The sequence below is a fragment of the Diorhabda carinulata genome, chromosome 7 (assembly GCF_026250575.1).
Source record: "Diorhabda carinulata isolate Delta chromosome 7, icDioCari1.1, whole genome shotgun sequence".
Taxonomy (NCBI): Eukaryota; Metazoa; Arthropoda; class Insecta; order Coleoptera; family Chrysomelidae; genus Diorhabda; species Diorhabda carinulata.
The window spans coordinates 14,569,765-14,595,090 of record NC_079466.1 but is presented as its reverse complement, the minus strand read 5'-3'; the positions used below and the strand labels follow the sequence as shown (position 1 = coordinate 14,595,090).

The 25,326-nt window shown below is 32.3% G+C and overlaps 1 protein-coding gene across 2 annotated transcripts in view; it reads right to left on the bottom strand.

The window, feature by feature from the left end:
- Positions 1-21,198, bottom strand: part of LOC130896454 (SCY1-like protein 2) — a 133,589-nt gene extending 112,391 nt beyond the window's left edge. For both annotated transcript variants that reach the window (XM_057804591.1, XM_057804592.1), the window contains exons 1-4: positions 21,031-21,198; positions 8,051-8,401; positions 6,366-6,486; positions 2,255-2,350 (exon numbers count right to left, since the gene is read on the bottom strand). In XM_057804591.1, the coding sequence (XP_057660574.1) occupies positions 2,255-2,350; positions 6,366-6,486; positions 8,051-8,401; positions 21,031-21,198 (736 nt within the window). The remainder of the gene's footprint in view (positions 1-2,254; positions 2,351-6,365; positions 6,487-8,050; positions 8,402-21,030) is intronic.
- Positions 21,199-25,326: the final 4,128 nt, after the last annotated feature.

Below are 25,326 nucleotides of genomic sequence, written 5' to 3'. Positions count from 1 at the left end.
TTTGGAGGTACCTCAATCGGAATGGTAAAAATGCTTCGACTATTGATTCAAACATATGCAAAAGTGTATTGATCTTAATGGAGAATATTTTGGAAAACAATAAAGTCATAACCAATCATAAATATTTGTTTTCGCTTGTCTATTTCAAAACTTAAGTAGCAAACCTCGTATATTCTTAAAGTTATGTCCTTGAGCCTCATAAAAGTGTCAAACAGAGTAAAATTATCTTCAAAAGAAGATTAGTTACACCTATTTAAAAATTACTAATTTGTGAAGAAATAGCTTACAATAAATTTGTTTTACAGCAACCGCAAAATTTTTACTTAAACTATTGAGTAAGTACTATAATTTTATGGACAAAAAATTCCATAAATCATTAGCAGTTTGTAGTAACAGCACTTATGGAATTTGATCAGACGCCAAGGTTGTCAAATCGTCAGTGTTTGTGACACATACCTTCAGAAACTTGTTGTGTACCCTTTATGTCTCTTATCGTATCATAATTTGGTACTTCGTGTAAAAAGTAAAAGAAAATTACCAAGCATAAGAAAAACAATTATTTTCCTACAAACACACATATTCTAGCTTCCCAATTCGACAATATTGTTATGAAGTAATCAGTGATGTTTTGAAAGGTGCCAACCATATAACATTTCTAAAATAATGAATGTTTATCGTGAGTGCTAATTTTTGAAAAAAAAAATATAGAAAAGGAAACAAATAATCAAAAAATGAAAGAGCAAACATTCACAAGTCAACTCAGAAATTTGTTTGATATATAAAAGTCGTAGCTTAGCACGTTCTGTAATCTCAATCTAAATTATAAAATGGAGAATAGATGTCAAATAGACGTCGAATAGACGTCAAATAGACGTCAAATAAACGTCTAATAGGCGTCAAATAGGCGTCAAATAGGCGTCAAATAGACGTCAAATAGACGTCAAATAAACTTCAAATAGACGTCAAATGGACGTCAAATAGACGTAATATTTTCAAAATGTATATTTTCAAAATTTCAAAATGTAACTAAACTTCTTTTAATGATAATCTCAATCTGTTTCACAAAGTAAAAGACAACAGAAGTTTTCGTAAAAAATTTGATAACTTATGTGTAATTTCGAATTCAGAAATATTTTTCCATATTAATTTAATGGGAAATTAAAATAGAAAAGTGACCCCTCAAAGTTTAAGCTATGGAGCTTATGTTGTGTGGGTTTTTTTACAACAAAAAGAAAGTTTGTTCTGCATGTATCCCAAAAGCAACTCAATTTTTTTTGTTTATAAATTGTCATCAATTTAAATACCTTATATTTTTGTTTTTCTGTAGAATGTTTTATAAAATCAAAAATTGTTATTGGAAAGAAAAAATTTTACTCTCCTATTAATCTTCTCATCAAAAATACAAGGTGTTTCAAAAGAAGCTTTTCCTTGGAAAAAAAAACTCAAGAAAAGTACCTACGGAGTTTATTAAAAAATGTAGGTCTGTGTTATCGGGACTGCATGGAGGCCAGCTTTTATCACCTCTCTTGGAGATCAATTTGCTATCTATTGGACGTGTATGTAGCTGCTCGGTTCCACTGGAAACATGTTCCTTTTTTATCACCATTGAAGTTTTAGATAGAAAATCAGGTACTTACGAAGAATTCGTCTAGAATCCGCACAAAGGCAAATTTAAGGAATCTGATGTTTGTGTTTTAGATTAGTTGAAGCAAATTCGCTTGTTGTCGTGTCCATTAAGATTCAAGAACAGAATGGTGAATATTGAGAAGCGCTTAATTATCTCGTTTACGAATTCAAGCCCTTGATAAGCATTCCGAGGCTTCAATTTTTGCACCAAGTGAATTTTATGAGTGTTTAGCACTAAATCTTCTTGCCGAATCTGAAATGACGAAGATCTATGCACGTTTGAATCAAAAGCAAACCTCAGAATAGACAAGTTAGGTTCGTCACGAACAGAACTAGTAATTTTACGTTTTCCAATCAGTCGAGCGCCTTGCGCATCATTTAAATGGCGAACATTGCAGAATTTTCTACGCGCTACAATCGCGAAATAACTGTTTTTGTAAATCTCATCCACGCACAACGCACGGTCCGATCTCCATAAACGCTCCATAGCGTTTAATTGACATACCTCCAAATAGCTCACGTAATAATCAATACAAATTTAAAATTTTTTCTGCGACACCTTGTAGTTATGACAATTTAGACAATTGTAGAGAAGAAGTGATCTGAGAAATGAAATTTTGTGACTTACCTGTAAAATCTAAATTTGGTTGTGCCATTTTCGGAAGCCTTGATGTCCACGGTTGACAGGGAATTGGTTCTACTCCATCAACGTCATTAACACGTTCTAAAAATAAAATAATTGCCAACAATATTTATTATATCAGTTAAAAACAGCTTCATGATATTTTTTTATTGAACTATTTTCATATTTAGGAAATGACAAAATGTCCATTGCCGCTGGAATGACACTTATAAAGGTATCACTCAACCAAATTATTTGATTTCATGGGCATCATCCATCTAGTGCAAAGAGTTTTCTACTGAACTAAATTTGGAGTCCAGATGAAGAAAAGACTATAAAATTTACGTAAGTCATTCTCCAGATTGGGCCTGGGATAACTGCCATTGATTATCTTGAGAAAGGAAAAACTATCAACGTCGAGTATTATGCAAAATTATCGCAAGTTTGAGTGAAGAAATCAAGCAAAAACGACCGCGTTTGGCTAAGAAGAAAGTGGTGTTGCATCTAGACGATGCACTAGCTCACACACCCGTTATTGCAGTAGCCAAAATTTATAAATTAAAGTTTGAATTGCTACCTCAAGCACTCTATTAGCCCCCTTGGATTATTTTCTGTCCCCAGACTTAAAAAAATAGATCAGAGGTCAAAGATTTTCGAACAATGTCGGTATTTAATGACTATTTTGAGGAGTTTAACGATTCTTATTATAAAAAGGGTATCTCACTTATTGAACTTAACAAGGAAGAATTTATGAAGCTAAAAGATAATAATGTTTAATAATAAATAATTTCTTTTCCACAATTTTTGTGTATTCTTTGTTGGACCAGCTACTTCGGAGACTATCCTCGTATAAATATTTCAAATTTAACTACCTTGCAACAAAAATGGAGAAGACAGAAGATAAATAAGAAATCTCAAATAAACCAAATGTTAACAAAGCAATTTCTAGACAAATATTGACTTACGTATGTCGAGCATGGAGGTTCAATGAAGACAAAAAAGAGCAGCAGAGATGAAAAATTTCGCCCTTGGAGTTCATAGAGCAAAGACAGTTAAGTTAAAGGCGTCATTACAAAGATGAAAATGGAAGATTCAAGACCAGTAAAGAAAGTATGAGAAGTAAAAATTAGGATGATTCAAAGTGACATGGGACAAAGTATCTAATTAGTACCATGAAAAAAGAGACACTATATGGAGAGAACCAAAAAGAACATCACTTTTAAAAAACAATAGACCAAATTTGTGGTATACAGGGTCTTTCACGACGAGCTGAATCGATATGTATAGAGATATATAGAGACTAGTGCTCTGCAAATTTGCTTGCATGGGTTTTCCCAAATGCTCGTTTCAGCTAAAATAATTTCAGTTTTCTGAAACTTCCGGTTATACTGGAAGAGGACCTAAACTTCGTTATTTTGAACGGAATGCTATGGTTTTTACTAAATTTTTTGAATCTACGAAAAATTTCAATATAACTTTATACAAGGCACAGTATGCCTAAAGTCCACCATTTCTTAATTATTTCACATTTTCGAAATTTTTGGACCCATGCAGCCCTCCTCTAAAAAAATTATATTTCTAAGTTTAAGTGAGTAAGGTCCAATATTTTTGGGATTTCGACAAATTACACTTACAGCATCCAAAATCTGTGAAAAACCTTGACAAAAATTTATATAGGGTGTTCAGAAAATGGTGCTGAATTTCGTTATCTAAAAACTTCGAAAACTTAATTTTTTCAAATGACGACCGCCATTTTTCTTTTTGGATTCTACACTTTAAATTGAGGGGACTTTGTAAGTAAATTCATATATCTCAAATTAACTGGTTTTGTAGAAACTTGAAAAAACTGAACATGGTTTTTAATTGTCGGTTGTCTGGAGCTACGAGCAAAAAAAAGCCAACATATCCACAAACAAAAGAAAACTGCCCTAACCATTTCGAACATTTACTTTAGTTTAATATTTTTAGTTTTGTCCTTCAACTATCAGTGTAGTGTTTTTAAATATTTTCTTATTGACTAAAGTATTTTAATTTTTGATACGTTAAGTTTTGTTATTCGTTGTTCGCCATCGGCAGGTGACAATTAACAACCATAAAGATTTCAGTTTCTTCAAGTTTCTACAAAAACCGTTAATTTAGTTCCCTTAATTTAAAGGGTAGAATCTAACGGTGAAGAGAAACATGAGGATTGCCATTTGAAAAAATTAAGTTTTCAAAGTTTTTAGATAGTGAAATTCGGCACCATTTTCTGAGCACCCTATATAAATTTTTGACAAATTTTGTCAAAGATTTTGGTAGCTGTAAGTTTTGTTTGTCCAAATCCCAAAAATATTAGACCTGACTAAGTTAAACTTAGAAATATATTTTTTTTAGTGGAGGCCTGCATGTGTCCAAAAATTTCGAAAATGTGAAATACGAGTAATTAAGAAATGCTGGACTTTAGGCATACTATATCTTCTATAAAGTTATAATGAAATTGTGCGTAGATTCCAAAAATTTAATAAAAACCATAGCATTCCGTTCAAAATAACGAAGTTTGGGTCCTCTTCCTGTATAACCGGAAGTTACAGAAAACTGAAATTATTTTAGCTGAAACGAGCATTTCGGAAAACCCATGCAAGCAAATTTTCAGAAGACTAGTCCCAGAACTTTTCCATGTACATATCGATTCAGCTCGTCGTGAAGAACCCTGTACAATACATATGAAATTTGACCACATAATACTATGTGGTATATGTGAAGTTGTATATTTTGTATTTTTTTATTATAATACATATCACATATTATGATTTCTGATAAGTTTTAACTGTCAATTTTATGCAAATAAAGTGAGTACTACAATAAACTCAAAATTTATTTTGTGAATATTTGATTTAAGTTTTCACTCCAGAAACAAACCAACCGTTAAGTGCAACCCTCATTGAAAATTAACGTCTGCAACAAGGTTAAAATTGAAAAATGAATGCCTTTAAACGCTTAAAGTGAGTTTGTATAAATTCCGTTAATTAATTTAGAAGATTGGATATGCAAAGCATAGCTTTTACTTTTTGTATTTACCTCGTTCGTATCTTGCGTTTTAATTAAATTAAAACAGTAGTCATTGGAATGAATATCAAATGATTATACATGATATAATAAGTCATGATGATTTCTCTAAAAAAATTTAGTACTCGCTGTGGTGATGTTATTATTTAGTAGCGTTATCAATTATTAAAATGAATGTCTGTATTGCTTTGCTGGTAAATAATTGGATTGGCAATATTTACGATAATTTAATATTCAGAAAATTATTCAAATCAATTGCTATCGGTAAAGTTTTCTATATACTATAAGCACTCTTTACAGGATGTTCAAAAAGAAGTGACGCGTCTATTAGATGGTTATAACACTGAGAATTGATTAAGGAAGCAGCAGAAACATAGTCAAAGATAAATACATGAGAATGTGTGTGTGAAAGTAAATGACTTGGAAGCAAGCTGTCCAGCCACAGAATTTATGATAATTAACTTGAAATATGAGGAAGAACAATATTCAGGAAACTGCTGAAATAGAAATCTGAAGTAGACGTACAAACAAAAAACTAATGATGATATACAAAAAGCCGAAAATAACAAAAATAGCTAGAACACATAGGACAAGATCTGGTCTGGATTTTTTGAATGAATTGATGAATTTTTTATTCCCTGTGTTCAAATAAATAGTATTTATCATCAGGTACTGAAATAAATATAGAGCTTTGTTGATACATGTTGCTATATAAATTGTTGTTGAATGACAGTTAATTTTTATTGGTTAAACCATAATTTTGTTGTGAAACCGTGGCAATCAAATACTTGACGCTTTCGAAGAATCATTTATATCAAAAAAACTATTTAAAACAGTTTTTTCAATAATAATGTTAAACTTTGTGTAACCTATCCGCATTTCTCATATTTTGTTCAACTTATAGCAGACATATTTTAAAGTAAATGTATTCTGGATTTAATCTTGTTAGTAAACTTTCGATTTTCTTTCATGTCAGTTTATTTCATCGGAAATATTCGACTGATGGAAAAATTAATCCTCGCACTGACAGTTTCAAAAAAATTCAATCAATTTTGGTATACTTTTTACTCACCTATAAATTCCAAACCTGCTAATTTCCAAGTTCCTCTCTTAGTAATTAAAATACTCCCGGGGCAAACATTTCTGTGTAGCATGTGTCCTGAATAATGTAAAAACGAAAGTGCCTCTGTTATCTGAAAATGATGAAAATATATAAGAAAAATTGATTTTGAATGAAAAATACTTAGAAACGTTTATTAATTTTGAAAATTTTCATATAATAGCAATATTTGTTCCAAAATTGAACCTACATTTATGAAAATAAGAACTCAATACCAAAGTGTACTATCTCTAATATATTCCGAGCTTTCGAATACTACTATGTATTCATCGGCTGAGAAAGAGTTGCGGCGTTCTGAAATTGGATATTTCTTTAAGCAATAAAATTATCGAAGTCAAAAATCAATATTCAAACTGTCTCTTAATAATATCCGTAAAATGTTTTTTGAAAGATATAATTAAATTTAAACGCCGCAATTCTTGACTAATCATTTCACAGATGAAGAATACGTAAGTATTCGAAAACTCGAAATATATTAGAGATAGTACACTTTTGTATTCAAAGATACAACTTATGTGAAACCCGAAGGGATCAACAATATCAATGAGTTTCACAACTGAACTACTAAAGAACTCGTTACATTATCACCAAAAAAAATAACTCGATCAGAACACTAGAAGATGAGCAGTAAGGATTCAGATCAGAAAGGTCCTGCGTAGATACAGTATTCATCCTACGTCAACTGGTTGAGAAATATATATGCTTCATTGACCTCACAAAAGCCTTTGAATGTATTAAGGTGGAAGATGTTATTCACCTTTCAATATAATCCAGACCATCGGAAGCATATACTCAGGGAATCAAGTTCAGATTCACATTAAAGGTAAATAAACAAAACCCAGCCAACAGACTTGCCTAGTCTTATATTATTCAAGATAATAGTGGATGGAATCATAAAACAGGTGCGACTAGGCAAAGGTTACGAAATGTGTGACAGAGAAATCAATTCTTGTACTGTACCGATGACGCCATGATAATTACCGAGAACGAAAATAATCTTAAAAGATTATTGAATATATAGGTCAAATAATACAACAGAAATGAAATACAAGTACCTCGTAATTGACATATCTAGTAATGGAGACGAAGAAGACGAGGTGAGAGGACAATCTAATCTATTATAACCTATACATCGGGAGCAAGACCAGAAACATCCAAAACGAAACAACTCTTGGTGACCACAGAAATGAAAATTCTCAGACGGTTCTCAGTAAAAACACAATTAGACCTAGAAGGGAGCGAAAACATCAGACGATTATGTGACAAACGATAGAAACGGTAGAAATTTCAAGAGATAAATCTCCAATTGGAACTCGAAGTAGAGGTCGACCACGAAAGAGTTGGAATGACAATCTAGATTCAGAATGAGGAGAGATATCGAAGAAGGAAGAAGTATTAGACCTGTTATGGAAGAAGAAATATAATATCCTGCAAATATAAAAAGTACTGATCTAGAATGAAGCGTAACTACTATAATACTCATTTAACATCTAGGCGCAGAACCTAAGACGCGTATTGCACTCGATAGTTCAACTCATACAGAAGACCAAGTAGAAACCAGCAATAATTAACTGTTATCATATCTTTGAACCACAGAAGTAAAACGTAAAGATAAAATTATTGTAGTAGTACTGTACCTGTAGTATACCATACTTATACTCCAAATCCAAAAAATTATACTCTCTAGCATTTGCAGGTCGCTGTTGAGTTTGCTGCCCGTGCCCGATACCTTGATGTATTCCACCATGATTGATTGTACTTTCTTGATATGCCAAAATATTAGCCAAACTAGCGTATACTGGTTCAGTTGCAAACGCCAACGTCTCAGCACATTCTTCAATAGCGTGCAGAACATGAAGGATTTTTGGGTGACGATACCTTTCCAATTGTCTGACGCTGCCTCTAAGGATTTCGGTAACCGTTTCTTTCCGTTTCGGTTTGTGGAGTTTTTCCGCGCAACGTTTTTCGAATATGAAGACTGAACATTCCTGTAACAACGAATACGTTTTTTTAAAACAAATATACACGATTGTAGTATTTAAAAATTAAGAGTCCACAAAAACAAAAAAAATTACTAAGCTAGAGAATGAAATTCAAAATACAAAAACTTGAGGCATTTGAGAATTTGCTCTATAGACGCATCGTGAAGATACCCTGGACTGACAGATTCACCAATGACTAAGTACTAAGACGCATTGGTCGCAAAAGAAATCTTTGACAAAACATTTTACGCAACAACAATTACTCACTGATACAGAACATAATGCAGGCAGAGTACGAGGAAAAAACGCATCGGCAGGAAGAAGAAATCCTGGCTCCGAAACATAAGTGAATGGACGAATCATTGCGTCGGAGAACTGTTTCATATTGCGAGGGATAAAAACGTATTTAAAAACGTAATCTCCAACCTTCAAGAAGAAGAAGATAATAGAAAACTGCTGGAAAATATTAGCAAATAGAAAAGGAAGATAAAGGATCAATAATAACCCTTAAAAATGAAGGAAAGTGAAAGTAGTATAGTTAAATTAAACAATATAGAAGATAAATATACGCGATTATGAAATATAAAATAATTGTAGAGATTGAATAAATTGGTTGATGGAATGATGGAGAAATCAACGAAAAATAAAGTAATTAATAAGGTTGAAAATGAAAATACGCCAAGAAAAGATGAAACGAATATGAAACGAAAAGAGTATGGGGACAATGAACTTTATGAACTACAACATGAATGAATAAAGTGAATATAGAGGTATATGGATAAAAATTAGGAGCAATGATGGAAGAAGATGAGAAATAGAAAAAACAATGTACGCATGATCATGTAAACAATATGTTAAATAGTAATATACTAACTAAAAAGACCGAAATTAATGATGAGGGCTTGAGGTTAACGATAAAGAAGATAATGAGAAAAATATGATGCCCAATTCGAATCCTTGGAAAGTAGTAAAGATAGCGTATGAATTTTGAAATAAAAGAGGATTTGAAAGGTTGAGAAAAAATGAAATAAGGACAAGCGTGGAAAGCAGTAATCAATTTCCAGGTTTGTTTCCGATGCAATATTTGCTATTATTTCTTTTCTCGTACACCAATAATTAGTTTCTGATATAAGGCGCTAAACAATTTTTATTGGGACATCTGGTATTGTTCAATAGAGGGATTAAATGCAAGGCTCAACATGGTTTTAACAAGATATTTTTTTCTTAATGAAGATTGCTTCATACTAGAAAATTAACACTTACTTACTTATTTCTTTTTACAAATTAAACCATAGTTTTGAATTTCATAGTATCAAATATTATTATTTCATCTTCTTATAATAATAATCTGAGTTAAATACATTTTTATTTCTCGAAAAGATCTAGAAAAATTGTGGAATAACATATTCTTGTTCTTATTAACTGTGCTAGATTTTCGCAGCAGTTGTCCATAGCTTGAACATTTCTTGGGCTACGAGGGTTTCTATTTGAATTTTGAGATATGGGAACATTGGTGTGAATTCAAAAGGAACCAAATACAACAAAATTTGCTTTCGAATCACTTCTAAGCAAATGGTCGTTTATTTTTTCGGAAATCTGGACAATTCGCCATCCTTCCATTGGAGCAACATTCTGATGTGCACCAGTATTTGTTTGGCAGAAGTGTTGGAAAAAATCATTTCAAGCAAAAACGTTTTTGAACAGTCAAAACATAGAATTGATAGGGCATCCGCCGTACAGTCCTTATTTGGAACCCAATGGTTGCTCTTTAATCCAACGAAGTCAACGTTTTTCTACACCTGAAAGAAGCTTGATGTGTTCAAATCACATGGAATGTATCGCACTTTTTGAAATACCTACTACGTCTGCTAACTCGCGCACTTTCAGTCATTTTGTCGACCACCGCGATGATGGTCTTTGCAGGTCGGTTGGTTGAGCTAAAGCAATTCAAATAAAAGTATTGTACCACATAAGGATGACTTTTGATGGCTGCCAAATAAATACTAAACAACGTGGAGTCTTCAAACTTGAATCATATACTGTATGGATTCTGGTATTTTTCAAGCAACTACCGCCATCTCTAGATCAGACCAGGTACTTCTTCTGGGATCATCTTAATATTGGGAGTCAGCAAAACAAGAAAAAACGGAAAATAAACTATAAGGATACAGAACAAACTCAATATAAACTGCTCAGTAAAGGAGAAAGGTCAAATAGCGAAATGAAATCTGGTTATAAAGAATATACACAGAATAGAATAATAGCAACAGAGATGGAGCAACTAAGGAAAATGGCAGAGGAAACGAGGATTGATGTAATAAGAAATGAGATATATCTCTTATCCTATTAATCCTATCATAAAAAATAGACACACACAACACAACAAAGAATGATAAGGAAAATATCAGAAGCAAAAATGCATTAGAAAAGAAGTAGAAATGGCCCAAAAAAACTTTGCTTCAAAGAGGAAAATAATACAACAAATGAGTGATGTTTTGAAGGATCGTAAAGAGTAGAAAAATAAATAAAAGAACAATGAAAATTTTTTTACAAGTTAAAGCAACTCCTTGTTTATGTTTTCACTAGAAATATTCACGTTTTCAATATACAAAAATGTTATATATCATCTTTTTCAAAACTGATATTGAGAGTTTCGTTTGATGAGAATAAATAAGATGCGTTAGACTGGTCATGGGAGATACCCCACCAATCTTGCGAAGCTGCCTTGCCCATCATCAGCCTGTACCTGCGATGATAATTCATGTGCTCATCTTAATCATATTTTTTCTGGATGCAGCGTTCATAAAATAAACAGTTTGTTAGGTTTCAATCATAGATAACTGACTTACTCATTCAAAGACATTGAAATTAATCTTTGGGTAGAATCATTGGATAATTCTGTGGCTGATGGACTTGCTTCTAAGCCAATTTTCTTTCATACACACAAACTTACACAAAAGATGCGTTATCTATGACAACGACTGAATTTGGCAGCATGCTTGATATGAGCTAATCTGTGAACTATTTTTGGAGTAATTCCGAGTTTATACCTTCGTAGTAATCAGCACAGGATTGGGAAATGTCTGTAGATGATACGAGCAACGAATTTTTCCTACCATGTCCTAAATTGGTTAAAAAAAAGTCGTACTTTCCATATATAAATTGAATATACATAACTTCAAATTTAGCTATTAATACATAAATATTTTCGCATCAATTCTTCACAATAGGGTGGAATAACTACCCTCCATCATTCAATTGGAGTATCAATTCTGAAATAAAAGATAACACTCCTTTATTTACACACAAAATTTCCTCTAATGATAACATTCAACCAAAGAATTTCTTATTTCCGTCTAATTTGGGTACAATGAAGCTATAATAAAAGTTTTTATCGACCGCTTTCTTTATGAAATTGCTTTCTTAACGGGATATAAACCGTGAATTCACCTCCATTTCGGTCCAACGGATGAAGTAGATATTCGGAGTACGGGATTTCTTAATTTTGAGCTAAAGTAATGGTTATCCTCGAGAAATGGCTAATTAAGCAAACGTACCTGGGAAAAGAAAAGTCTTTTATATACATTTTAAGTAATGATACTAGTTCTCTGTAAGTGTTGATTATAATTATAATTCCTTCTTCAATAATTTTCATCTGTGTCCCGTTTCCTTCTTCATTTAATTATTTTTCCGCAGCTCTACAGCTGCCAGGTTGGAGTTTAGCTACCTCAAAGGACTCAACCGGTGCACCACAATCGAAACAACAAAATTCGATTCGAACAACTGGGAATTCAGTTGAGGAATGTCACATTCAGTTTTCGAGAAAGGGAAATATATATACGCATTCTCAGCAAAATTTTAGTCACTTTGGACGCTTAGCCCCTGCTGCTGCAATGGAAATAATTGAGTGTAGAGCTGTCTCGTACTCAAATTAAATATGAGCTAGACACTGTGTGCGGATAAATATTTCCCAGGTCTTATTGATACAGTTTAGGCATAGTTAGTTCATAAATTAATAGTTACACAAAGATAATAGTTACATTTTTCAATGTAAAGAACCATAAATTCAAATTATGATTCTGTTATCAACAAAAGAATTTTTTAATGTGGTTGTAGATAAATAACTAATTCAACTTTTACTGCAGAAAATTTTTTAGAGGGATCCATGAAACTCGATTTTTCTATAACTTCGTCAAGTAAGAAACACTTAGGGCTTCATATTTTATTTTATCAATTTTAAGGAGGCATCTAGAAAACCACGGAAAGGTTAGTTAAAACTAATAAAAAACAAGTTTTACTATAGCGTTTTCAAAAAACTATGGAAAATGAAGGTCTTAAGAAACACGGCTCATTTTGATGCTTATCTTTACGATAATTTTCTACCAAGTTATTGAAGTTTATTTTCCCCTGCTGTAGCAAACCTGTAGTGGCAAGAAAATAAGAAAGCAATCCTACATCCTGGCTTCCAATCGTATTTTGTAAGAAAACGACTAGATATTTGTAATAAATTTAATAAAACATGCATTTTCTTGCCCCTCGCTACCCATACTTTGGTTGACAATTGTTCTCCTTCAAATACATGCATATATTTACCGTACTTTAGGCCTTTAAGGATCATAAATCATTTTTCTTTTCTCATCGGTCTTCAGCTGATTTCACAATTCTTCTTCACATGCTGCGATTCTATAGTTTTTCCCTCGAAATCGATTTTACCTCTCTGATATCCTTCAAAACTGCATCCTACCATATTTTCTGTGGTCTCCCCCTCTTCTTGAACCTCCTTCTCCTGCTATCTTACATATTACTCTTTGCGCTTTTTATGTATCTTGATACTGATGAAGATTCATACAAATCCTCCGTTTCTTCGTTAGTTTTTCTTCTCCATAGTCTTTCACTTGTTTTTATCCCCTCAAAAATTTTCCTCGACACTTTCCTTTGCCATATACTCGTAATCATTTTTTTTCTTCAGCCTTTGTTAGGTATATTATCAAGTTGTTTGCCATTTTTTAGCAAGTTACAAACAATACTTTTCCAAACTCAAAATGTTATTTCACTATTTATTATATGCCTTTGAACTTGGAAAAGCATTTTAAGATTCTGCCTTATATCGTCACAATGTTAGTTTATTCTATCGATCATTCCGTTTCTTGTGTTTACTGGAGTTGCATATACCAAGCTTTTGAGGTATCTCCAAAGGAGTGGAATTGATGAATCACCTGTAAACACTAGGTTCTCCATTATCGCAGCAAGTTCTGGCCATGCAATTGTTCCTCTCCGACCAATCCACCTATTAGGAAGAATGAAAATTTTTTACGTCACTTAGGTAGTGGAAAAAGGCTCCATCTTGAATGAACCACATGTCTATTTGAATGTTTAGAGGAATCTCACTTAACATGGGTGGGAAATCATTTTGGAGAAATTCTAAGTATAGCTGAGCACTCAAGTTAACACAAAACTTACGGGAATTAATGAAACCGTCTCGTGTGTAACGAGCTTCATCAGTGAACAGTACATTTCCAACAAATGTATTATCAACTCGTTGTTTATCTAGAAACCAACGAGCCTTTCATGGCATGCACTTTCTGGATATGAAAGGGGTGAAGAATAGTTTTCTATAATACGTTAAATTGTCGTGACATTTTATGTACGCTAGTTGTGGAATCAGCATCAAATGCTTCTGATGCATTTTGCACAATTCCTATACTATCATTTTATAAAAAATAATGAAAACTAGTTTACTTGATTCATGTTGACAAACATGTTCCTAGTAAGTTGCTAACCCTAACAAAAGTTATAATTCTGCCCGGAAAGCGTTCGGTATAGAATATTCTGGCTTCTGACGAGTTACCAGGAGCTAAACCATACATCAAATGCATGTCGGCATATTCACTAAAGGTAAATTCTACCATAGATAATTATTGAAGATGAGCTTTGGAAAGATTGACAGCAAACTGACATTAACAAAATTAAGTCGCTTGCGATTTTTAATTGAATATCAGGGAGTAGCTTATTTGATACTAGCCTAATAGATAAAAAATAATTATCAATATCTTTTTTAGGTTTTGTCTTCGATAGTAGGTAATGTTCAAATATTTGATCATTAGTTTTCCAAGAAATTTTTAATTTTGGTGTTTTAATACCTACTGTGAGTATTTTCAATAAATAATTACAATTTATGATAATTTTCTTCAGAATGTCTCTTTATGGCGAACGGCGAACTTTTATCTAGTTAACCAGGGAGAACTTTTCTGTTAAACAATTGATGGAAAATTTATTTTTGATATCTTTAGATTGTAAAGGTTGTCCCTGTGAAAGTTATGGATTGTTAACCATTGGGCATGGGCTACGTCTGGCATTCAGATAGAATGATTTAATTCGTGAACCACACTTTATACGTAATCATCTATTGAAAATTCATGTTCGAAAGTATAATTTAGAAAATATACTTAAATATAAGTTCCGGAACACCCTGTAGAACTAGTTGGGAGACGAGATAAAATAAGTCAAGATATAATGTAATGTCTAGGGATGAGTCGATTCTCGATACCACTGATTCTTGGACAGAGGTGTAGAGTGTAGAAAAATCCTGCTTTTAAAAGACTTAGAAACTTGATAATGATTTTAATTTTTGATACAATAACCAAAACAAAACCAAAGGGTTTAACGTAGACCATGAGTTTCCTTCTGTTAATGATTGGATCAATTTAATTTCAGAATAAATGTTTATTAAACCATTGTTTGTTTTTTATTTGCGAAATTGCCAAATTGCCCTGTATAGGCATAAATATTTTAAAATTGGTTTGTAGATTGTTCAAACAAATTATGAATATGTTTCTAGTAACAGAATTTTTTTACAAGTGGCTATTATACATCGATGATATCGGTATCGAGAATCAAGAATCTATTTTTTAGATATCGGTATCGGTATCGAGAATCGATTTTTTAGGTATCGTTATGGAAAATCGAAAGATTTTGGTATCGATACATCTAGTATTTTAAGGCAAGTAAAGTTTTCGGTTTTCTTACGAAAACGATTAAAATTTGACTTAAAACATATTTATTCCCAGGCTAATATTTCACAGCATTGAAACCTCACCCTTGTATGCTTGTTTAAGATACGAATGAGTTATAAATACATTTTTTACAAAATTTTTTCACAATATCACACATAAAATCGAATGGTATCAATTAAATTTTGTTTTTAAAACTATTGATTCCCATCTCACCTCATTTGCGATTCATTGATTACACTCACAATTTGTCAGTGGTTTTTTATGACCTCCGGCACCGAAGTCACACTGGTGACAAAGTATCATGAATAAATATTGAGTTTTTATTCTTATATGGAATAATTCAGCATTTTTACCTTGAAAATTTATGGTTGAAATTTCTCACAAAAGTTATTAATTCGAAGTTGTGCTTGGAAAGCAGCTCAGTAAGGACCTGAATAAATCAAAGGATATCGTAAGAAAATTATAAAGATGATTAAGTTGACAGTACTGGGACCGTTACCGATTTAATACGTTTATTAAACTTTACATCGTCTCACTATCACACTTTCGAGCAAGAGCATAATATAATTGAGAAATGGTGTTGGTGTAATTTTAGTATAAACTGAGTTCGGTTAGGTTAGGTTAAGTTAGGTTAGGTTAGGTTAGGTTAGGTTAGATTAGGTTATGTTAGGAGCATGATATAATTGGAAATGGTGTTGTTGTAGTTTTAGTACAAACTGAGTTTGGTTTCCAAATGACAATTTACTCGAGAACTCCTACCAAAAAATATAAGCAATTATTATTGTTATCCAATAAGACAATTTTGAATTGTGTCACATATTTTCAATGTAGATATTTGCAGGTATGAGAAAAAAGTCGTAATCACTTGGTCATCATAAAAACTTCAGTATTTCAGAATAAATTTCTACAAAAACTATTTTAACCCCCAAATGCATTATTTAAGGGGCTAGATTTCAGCTATTAATAATAACCACATAAATTGGAAAAGGCTTTTGCTTGAACCGTGTCTTGTTTTGTGTTTCCATGCGCTCCATGAGCTCTACTGGCACATTGAGCATCTATCGTCGTGAGGAACCCGAAGATCTTCCTTAGCTAATTTCTCTCTAGTGGAATGAGACCTGGTACATTAGATGACCCTCTAAAGAGGTTTCCAGTTCTCTTGTTTATCAAACTATTGATACTACCATCTGATACGCGAATTGATGAGTCTAGTATTAAGCTTGTAACAGAAATTGTTTACTAACTAGTAATTTCTCAATGACCACATAAATTGGAAAAGGCTTTTGCTTGAACCGTGTTTTGTTTTGTGTTTCCATGCGCTCCATGAGCTCTATCGCGATCCTTTTCCTCTTGAACAACTGGTTCATTGAACATCTATCGTCTTGAGGCACCCGAAGATCTTCCTCAGCTAATTTCTTTCTAGGAGAATGAGACCTTGTACATTAGATGACCCTCTGAAGAAGTTTCCAGTTCTCTTGTTTATCAAACTATTGATATTACCATCTGATACACGAATTGATGAGGCTAGTATTAGGAAATAAGAAGAGATGTTTACTAGCTAGTATTTCCTTCCATTTCATTACTCACATTCTTAAAACTAGTGTCAAAATGCGTTTTTCACAAATATAGGTAGGGAAAAATGTTTTCAGGTGAAATCAAACACAGTATACTAATTTTCTCCAATCCAAATATACTATTTTTCTTTAAATTCAAAATCTTACTTAAGATTCGGATTAAAACACACAAACGTGTTGCGGAATAGAAAAACAGATTTTTTCCATTTCTCTATAATGGAAAAGGATTTATCGTGATTTGGTAAAGATCCTTTCAGTGTGGATTATCTTATTTTTGAGTTTAACAAAAAGGTTGTCTGATTTGAATCAATGATCTTCGAGAAAATAAAAGGATAAACGAGTTTACGAAGAAGGGTTCTTACTAAAATATACGAATTTCTATATATTTCTGAATATATCCGACACGCTAAGAAAATATTTATTATTTCAAATTTTCCTGCAACAGATTCAGGACAAATGAAATAATAATGAGGATAATAGAATCCAATTGAAGTAATTGATTGATTATTATAAAAATAATTGAAGGGGCTGGAGTTAATGAAGTGAAGATCGATGAAAATAGAAACACAGAACTGAGTTATGGAATATATGTAACTTTTTACCATTAAAAACGGTAATAGGTAGCTTTTAAAGGTGATTTAAACTCGTTGTTCCATTTATAAGTGGGATTTTGTATAAAAATATTCTACTAGTTTCTCATGAAAATGATGTTATGTTTCTTAGACATTCCAAAATATTTTCTGAGGCAGTTTGAATTGAAATACTTAAATGTAAAATTTGATTCTAATGAAATTCAATCAAACCATCTATTGAATTGTGTTCTTGATAATGTGTACTAAATATAACAATTGATAAAAACCGCGTTATTATGAATATTTACCAAGAAAATTATTAATGAAAATCAAAGGCAACAACACTTTCTTTTTAGCCAAATACGGCCGTTTTTGCTAGATTTCTCCGCTCAAACGTTGCAATAATACTCGCCGTTGATAGTTTTCCGTTTTTCACGATAGTCAACGGAAATTATCTCACGCGCATTCCAAAAAATCGACGCCATCACCTTTCCTATAGATTGTTAGTTTTTGCCTACTTTGGAGCTATTTCTTCCTTTTCAGTCCATTGTTTTGATTGTTGTTTTGTTTCGAGTGTGAAGTGGTGGACCCACGTTTCATCCATGGTTATGAAACATTGCAAAACACTCGATGGAAACATCTTCTCGACGCCGCTTTTGTTCTATTGTGAGCAAACGCGGCACCCATCTTTCGCACATCTTTCTCGTCTCCAAATTTTCAGTTAATTTGCGATCTACCGACCTTTTGAAAAGTTCTATTATGTCCGCTAGCTCTCACACTTTCAGTCGACGAAGATCTAGTACCGCTTCGTGGATTTTCTCCAACATTTATTGCGTCGTCACCTCATTTGGTCTACCGCCATGTCTAGGTTAGGCCAGGTAACTCTGGGACCATCCTCGTATATATATCAACCAGTCGTAACCTTCTTTTATTGTTCTGAACATGTTTATGGTTATAAAAAACTATGCAAGCCTGAAAACTTGTGTTAACTCAAGTACATTTATGAGATTTTTAAGAAATATTTAGATTATTCTGTAATAATATTTGAAATGACCGTACTAAGTTTTGGATTGGTTATTAGGCTTTATCACTTTCTCGTACATAAAATGGACTATAAATGAATAAAAAAATGTGTCAACACTTCCGAGGATAATAATGGTAGACTCGATTTTTTGTAACATATTTCATATATTATATATATTTATATAAAGTAACAAAAAATTTTCATTACACGTATCACTTTTCATAAAGTTTTTCAGATCATATTTTCTAGTAAGTAATTTTATGAGATTTATTAAATTGGCCTTCATTTTCATTCAACAATTTTAATGGTAACGAAATATAAAAAAGTAGATTTACCTAAATTATTGTTATTTAAGTGTATCATGTACTTTATGTGCCTACCAATATTATTTTAAAGACAAAATGTGGACAAACAAATTAGAGAATTACTTTTGGAATCATCTCGTGAATTGAAAAATTTTGTTTTTCTTCCATTTTGAATAAAAAGCTGCTTCAATTATCCCTAAGCAAAATACTCAACTAAGGCGCGATATTCCACCGAAAGTTACATTAATATTTTTGAATATTAGCAACATCTAAAAAAATCTACAATTTTTATTTATTCAGATGATTTCAACAATAATCAGAGGCTAATGTTCAATGCAGCAATCAATGAAGCATTCATACCAAGTAAAAATAGATTGTTCCATTATAATTAAAACACATATACAGGGTGTTCCACGACGAGTTGAAACTATCGGTATTTGGCAAAATACAGAAATAATATAGAAAATATAGAACACCCTGTATATTAATACATTTTTGAAATTTCCGTAAAATTTTGGTAAACTTTGGTCTAAAAACTTCTTTCGAAGAATACATACTTATTGAATTAGAAAAAACCAGGTGGTTCTATTTAAAAAAATAGAGAAATTTGATATTTATGAAGTTAAAGTTTGGAAACTTTTTATACACACCCTGTATAAAATGAGGAATTTTTCAACATAGATTCAAACACGTAGGATTTTGCTAAAAGCATCCGAACAGAAACCATTTTCATATCTTCAAGGGTATTCTCGTAAAAAAATAATTTATAAGGGTCTGCAGAGTTTAAAAAAAATCAATAATTCAAAAAGTTTGCATATTTTAGTTAAAACGATCGTATCCGAAAATCCAAACTTAGAAATTCTCATGATTTTAGTTGAATCGGAAGTCGGTCACTTTAGTATTTAACTTGTATGCAAAGAAATCAGACAAATCAGAATTCAAGAAAGATACGAAGATTGCCTTTAATTTTTTACAAAAAGTGGAACAGAGACAAATTCGAAAAAATTGATGTATTGTTTTTCAAAATATTTGCCCTTAATGTATATACATTTTTGTATACACACAAATCAATTCTGAATGCATTTTTCTCACTTTGGAACCGATATCGTAGAAACATGATTTTGAAAATATTGAACATCATCATAGAAACATGATTTTGAAAATGTTGAACATCATCATAGAAACATAATTTTGAAAATGTTGAACATCATCATAGAAACATGATTTTGAAAGTGTCAAATATCTACTTGAGGTGTCCGCGTACCTTCTGTTTAACAGTGGGAATCAAGAAAAAGTAATTTTGTGTTTTTATGTATGTAAAATATTCAGTTGTAGATGCGGTTTTTACGGAGTCTATCTGGAACATATCTTTCTCACAAAAAGTGACTTGTATCTAAATTTCTCGAAATGACAACTGACTTTCTCGATATTGATCACGACCATGAAGAGATTTTTCAAACCAAATGTAAATAATCTTCTATATTGGTGCCTCATTTAAATATTGACTATCAACTACTCATTAAGTTAATTTCTAAATTGCCACTGGCTTCGCAATTACAAACGTCAATGTTCACAAATAGAGCCACCTATTGTTCGATTGTGAAAACTCTCTCGATATCTACAAAATTCATTAGATGGCACAATTATTATTTCTAAAAACTAATGTCATCGCAATCTCACACCAACAATTTGATTTGGTTTTTCAACTGACATTATTTGTCATGATTCTCAAGAGATAGAGACTCTTTTATTTATTATATATTTATTTTTGAGCAAAATGAAGATTTTTTTGTCGGATATGGAGGTTTTTGTAATGGCCCCGATATAGCAAAACTATCCCTCTGCAGAGATCATTATTCTCTCAGTAATCCATAGAACCACAACTTTTATTTTTAATGTTTAAATGTTCATAAAAATAAATATGTTCATCTACCTTATTCTCGGGATTCATTATTAAAAATATTAGACTTCGTAAAATTTTTTCTCGAAATTCACAGACTATTGTATTATCTCCTCATTCTCTTTTTGTACGTAGTGAGTTGAAATTAAACAAGTTTTGAGGATTTTATGGTGAAATATTATCACGTTTTATTCTTTGAAATTCAATGTTTGATTCTGAAAAATACTTTTCATACAATACAACTCACCTTTCCGTCACTTTTTCTATACGCGTCATGTATTTTCCAAACTAGTTCAGGACCGGCGCTGGCGACTTGCTTCCCAATTTCGAAAAATTGTCCAATAGGGTTCGTTTCAGTCGGACACTGCGTTTGACCACTACTTTTAAATTTTGAAAACATAGCAGTGGCAGGCATTTAATTTATTGATCAATCACACATTGATAACTATTTCATTTCAACGATCCCGACCCGAGCTTTCCATCCACAAATAATATTTGTTGTTCCTCAAAATAGCACACGGATAAGGTCTTGTCATAGACAACGATCATCTGAAAAAGAAAATTTTCATTGTAATTATTTATTTCCTCAATATTTTTCACATTTAATCAGTACAGTGATGGATTAGTAAATGGGTGCAATGATGATCATTCTAGATCAACCATATTAACGTATATCCAACGGCATATCAAATTACGAAGTCTGGAAGACACTGCATAATAAACAAATTTTTCTTAACTCATTAATTTCGAACTGCTCAAACAGCAGAGCTGATATAAAAGCCATTATGATTGAAACGGTAAGCTCTAAGTTTATGAGTATATAAAACTCCCACAAGAAATGATGCAAGGCAACGACAAAGCGTTTGACAGATTCAGACTGGCCGATCTACCAATCGACCTAGAACTCATTCTTACTAGAGGCAAAAGTGTTGATATTACGAACAATCTGTTCGTAAGGCAAGATCTAAACAGGTACGGGATAAGTTAAGATACACATAGATGGGCCTTTTGCATCTCTTATCAAACTACAATCCCACTTAAACAGGCGCTAAATTCTACTGATAAATGCAGGGCCGAGCCGTGCCGAGGGTGCAAGGGGTGCACTAACACGAGGCGGCAAAAGGTGAAATGTCTTTAAAAAAAATAACAGAACCACATCATGCAAAAAATATTTAGTCACAAAACGCAAAGTGCCTTTCTTTGATAGCGGCATTTCTCCGAAATATCGTTTCCTTCTTATTATAACAATACCAAAATAGTGCGTTGAGAGGACGAATTGGACGGTGTAATAAATAGATAATAATAAAGAATAAGCCGCTTGTCGCAAAAACGACATTAATAGATTACTTGAAACTTAGACTTAGATTTTTTTATTTTTCTAATGCCGTGTTTTCGTGTTTATCTAAGTTTGCGTTTGCGTAGCCTTTTTTTAACTTTTTCAATTTAATTTGATCATTTGACAACCAAAGAGCAAAGAGTAAATAAAGATTGCAATATTACGAATTAGAGGACGAGATCAGTGTCTATTTGATTTATTTTTATTAAGTGATTGGGAACGGACTCAACGGTAGGTTTTAAGTATTTCGACTAGGTACGCTAATAGGGCGGCATATTTTGCTCTTGCACCCGGACGGCGTATACCCTAGGCTCGGCCCTGGATAACTGTTGGAACTGTAACCAGACACGGTCATGGAATACGCCCTCTCCAAACTATGGCCGTCAAGGATGACTTGGAATGCTGCTACTGTTATGAAAGTAGTCTTGATATTTTTAAAACAAATCTCTTATTTTATGACTAAAGAAACTATAATTTGCAAATAGCGTATTTCACATATGTTGCATATATCTTTATTAAAAAGCATATTGTGCATAATTTTGATTATGTGGAGCTTTGGCAGACGTTTCAAAACAAAAACAACTTCATAAATCTGCTATTCTGAACCAATTGTTGTTCTCAAGAAACTAATCTTAAGGCTGGTAAGTCTAAGGTTCACAGAAATGGTATAGATATTTCCAATCTGAAATTCGTCGGCTCTTATTTATTCTGTGCTTTTCTAGTGTTAAAAATTTTATACCAATGCTTCTAAGAAGTTGGAAAAAACAAATGCTCTGACAGTGACGAGATTGGTTCGCTTTCAACATTTCTTCTTCTTATGTAGATTCTTGGAGATAATTCTGTTCATTTTGCCAAATATAACTCCGTATATGGGAAATGCTGGGCAATATTTACAAATCTTTTACCACAAATTAATGGAGAGGGAGAGAAAAATGCTTTATTGTCAAAAGATTGTTAAAATTTATAGACAAAAACCTATAAAAGCTGAAATACCAACATAAAAATAACTAAATAAAGATACAAATAAAATGAAATTTCATTATACAGAAGACCACAATGAATAACATATTTATAGGTAATAGTAATAGGTAATTAGTATGTAACTCCATCCAAAAATTATACCAGTATGCAGCATGCTCGGAATTGAATATTATTATCAGAATAGTTCACAGAGTGGAAGGCACTTTCCAGTAAATATGCCCTCAAATTATTACGGAAATTCTGAAAAGATTATATCGATTTGATTTCAATTGGCAAGTGATTGTGCATTTTCTTGTATTGTAAAATATTGAGCCCTCAACTAAATCTGAATTAGGCAAACGGATTCAAAGATGAATAAGGAAGAAAGAGTATCTACAGTCCGAGTTAATATCTAACAGCTCTTTTGTAGTTTGAAGATTCGCTCAAATTGAGTCGCACCACACGACCCCAGCAGGGAAGAGCATATCGAAATGTGACTCAATAAGGGCATAATAGACTGTTAAGGAGGTGGATAAGTTCAGTTCTTTGGAAACTGATCTCAGCGCAACATATTTTGCCCTTACTTCAAATAGGGTTGCTGAACAGATTAGGACACATTTTCTTCTTGTAAATAATTTTATTTTGAGGTTCAGTTCTATAAAATACTACTCTTCCATCACAACCTATTATTTCAAGATGAGGCACTTAGTTAGTTTTTGGTTAGAATTGTTTGCAATTATTAGAAAACACGGGAATAAACAGCTTTCGTTTACGAAAACCAATTAAAGCTTTGTTTCTAGACCAATAACACAATAAAGGAATCTAATTGGCCATTAACCCGAAGTGTAAAACTAATAAAATTATTTGAATGAGCTTCTCAAAATTTGCATATTTAGATTCACCACATATGTGAAAAAAATGAAAATGTTTGTTTTGAGTGAATCAATAAATCATCATTTTTGTATATTTTCAACATTTATGCGCATATTCTGAGTTATCTATTTGCATATTTATGACAAGCCCTTTGATTTTTCTTATAGTAAACTGACATGTACTCGTATCGGAGTTTCAATTATCATCTACAATTACATTCTAATTTTTTCACTGTGTCATTTGCCTCTCTTCCATTGCGGACTCTATTTTAATTTAAAATTGTTAAATTATATAGTTACTGTGACTAAGAATAACTGTAGAAAAGCCAACTCTCCTCTGAACCGTTCTTGCACATACTTTATGTTGTTCAGGGACGTAGACTTAATATGGGTTCAATGGATGCATAAAGCACAAACTAATTATATCAGTCAAGTTGCGGTTTCAGCGGCCACATCCCTGGATATACGTGAGGGTTTGCGGTGGCTGCGAAATGAAACAAGTGCCTGTCCAAATGAGCAGTCATCCACAGACAATCCCTTGAGGGAATCCTTTGAAAATTTAAAACAAGCAAAAAAATATTCAGTTGCCTCTGTTTGAAACGAGACGTTCCATGTTATTGAATATTAAAATGGTATCGATGAAATCTACTTTGTCACAGGGATGATTGTTGGAAAAAGGAAACAAAAATTCTGACAATGTAATAGTTGGATGGGTGCTATATTTTAAATTAAATCTTTGTCCTACAAAAACAATACATAATAAGAAAATCAAGTGAAAAATTCACTTTTAATAATATATATTAATATAATATATAATATATTTAATAATATATTAATATTCGCATTCTCAAACCATTGAACTACTGAAGTTATTTTACATTCCAACTTTATTTGTAAAACAAGTTTATTGTTAACTCAATTCATAACCCTAGAAGTTTTTGTCCTCAAAAAACATCGAATGACAAACAACTGTTAATAAAGATCCATTTTGTGGCTGACTAGATCCTCCATTATGAAAATTCAGCACATTTTTGGTTACAAATTGTTGAACTGACCTGAGCAACTCACTTTACCTGGAATCGTACGACATATTTTGATTTCCACGTTTTGAAGGAAGGCACAAAAAGACACTGAACTAATTCCACATAATTGAGGAGTGCAAATTTATAACGAAGAAGGCACCGTCAGCCATTTATACAGTTTAGTACATAAAATAATCCAGGCCGTGGAAGCACCGTTGGAACGAATGTAATGGTTATGATAAAGAGTATTTTTTAGACGATGCCATCTGAAAGTTGTTCGTTCTGTAATCATTTACATACCGAAAGTTGCATTTTGAGTGTTCCATCAAGTGAAAGTGACTGCAAAACACTTT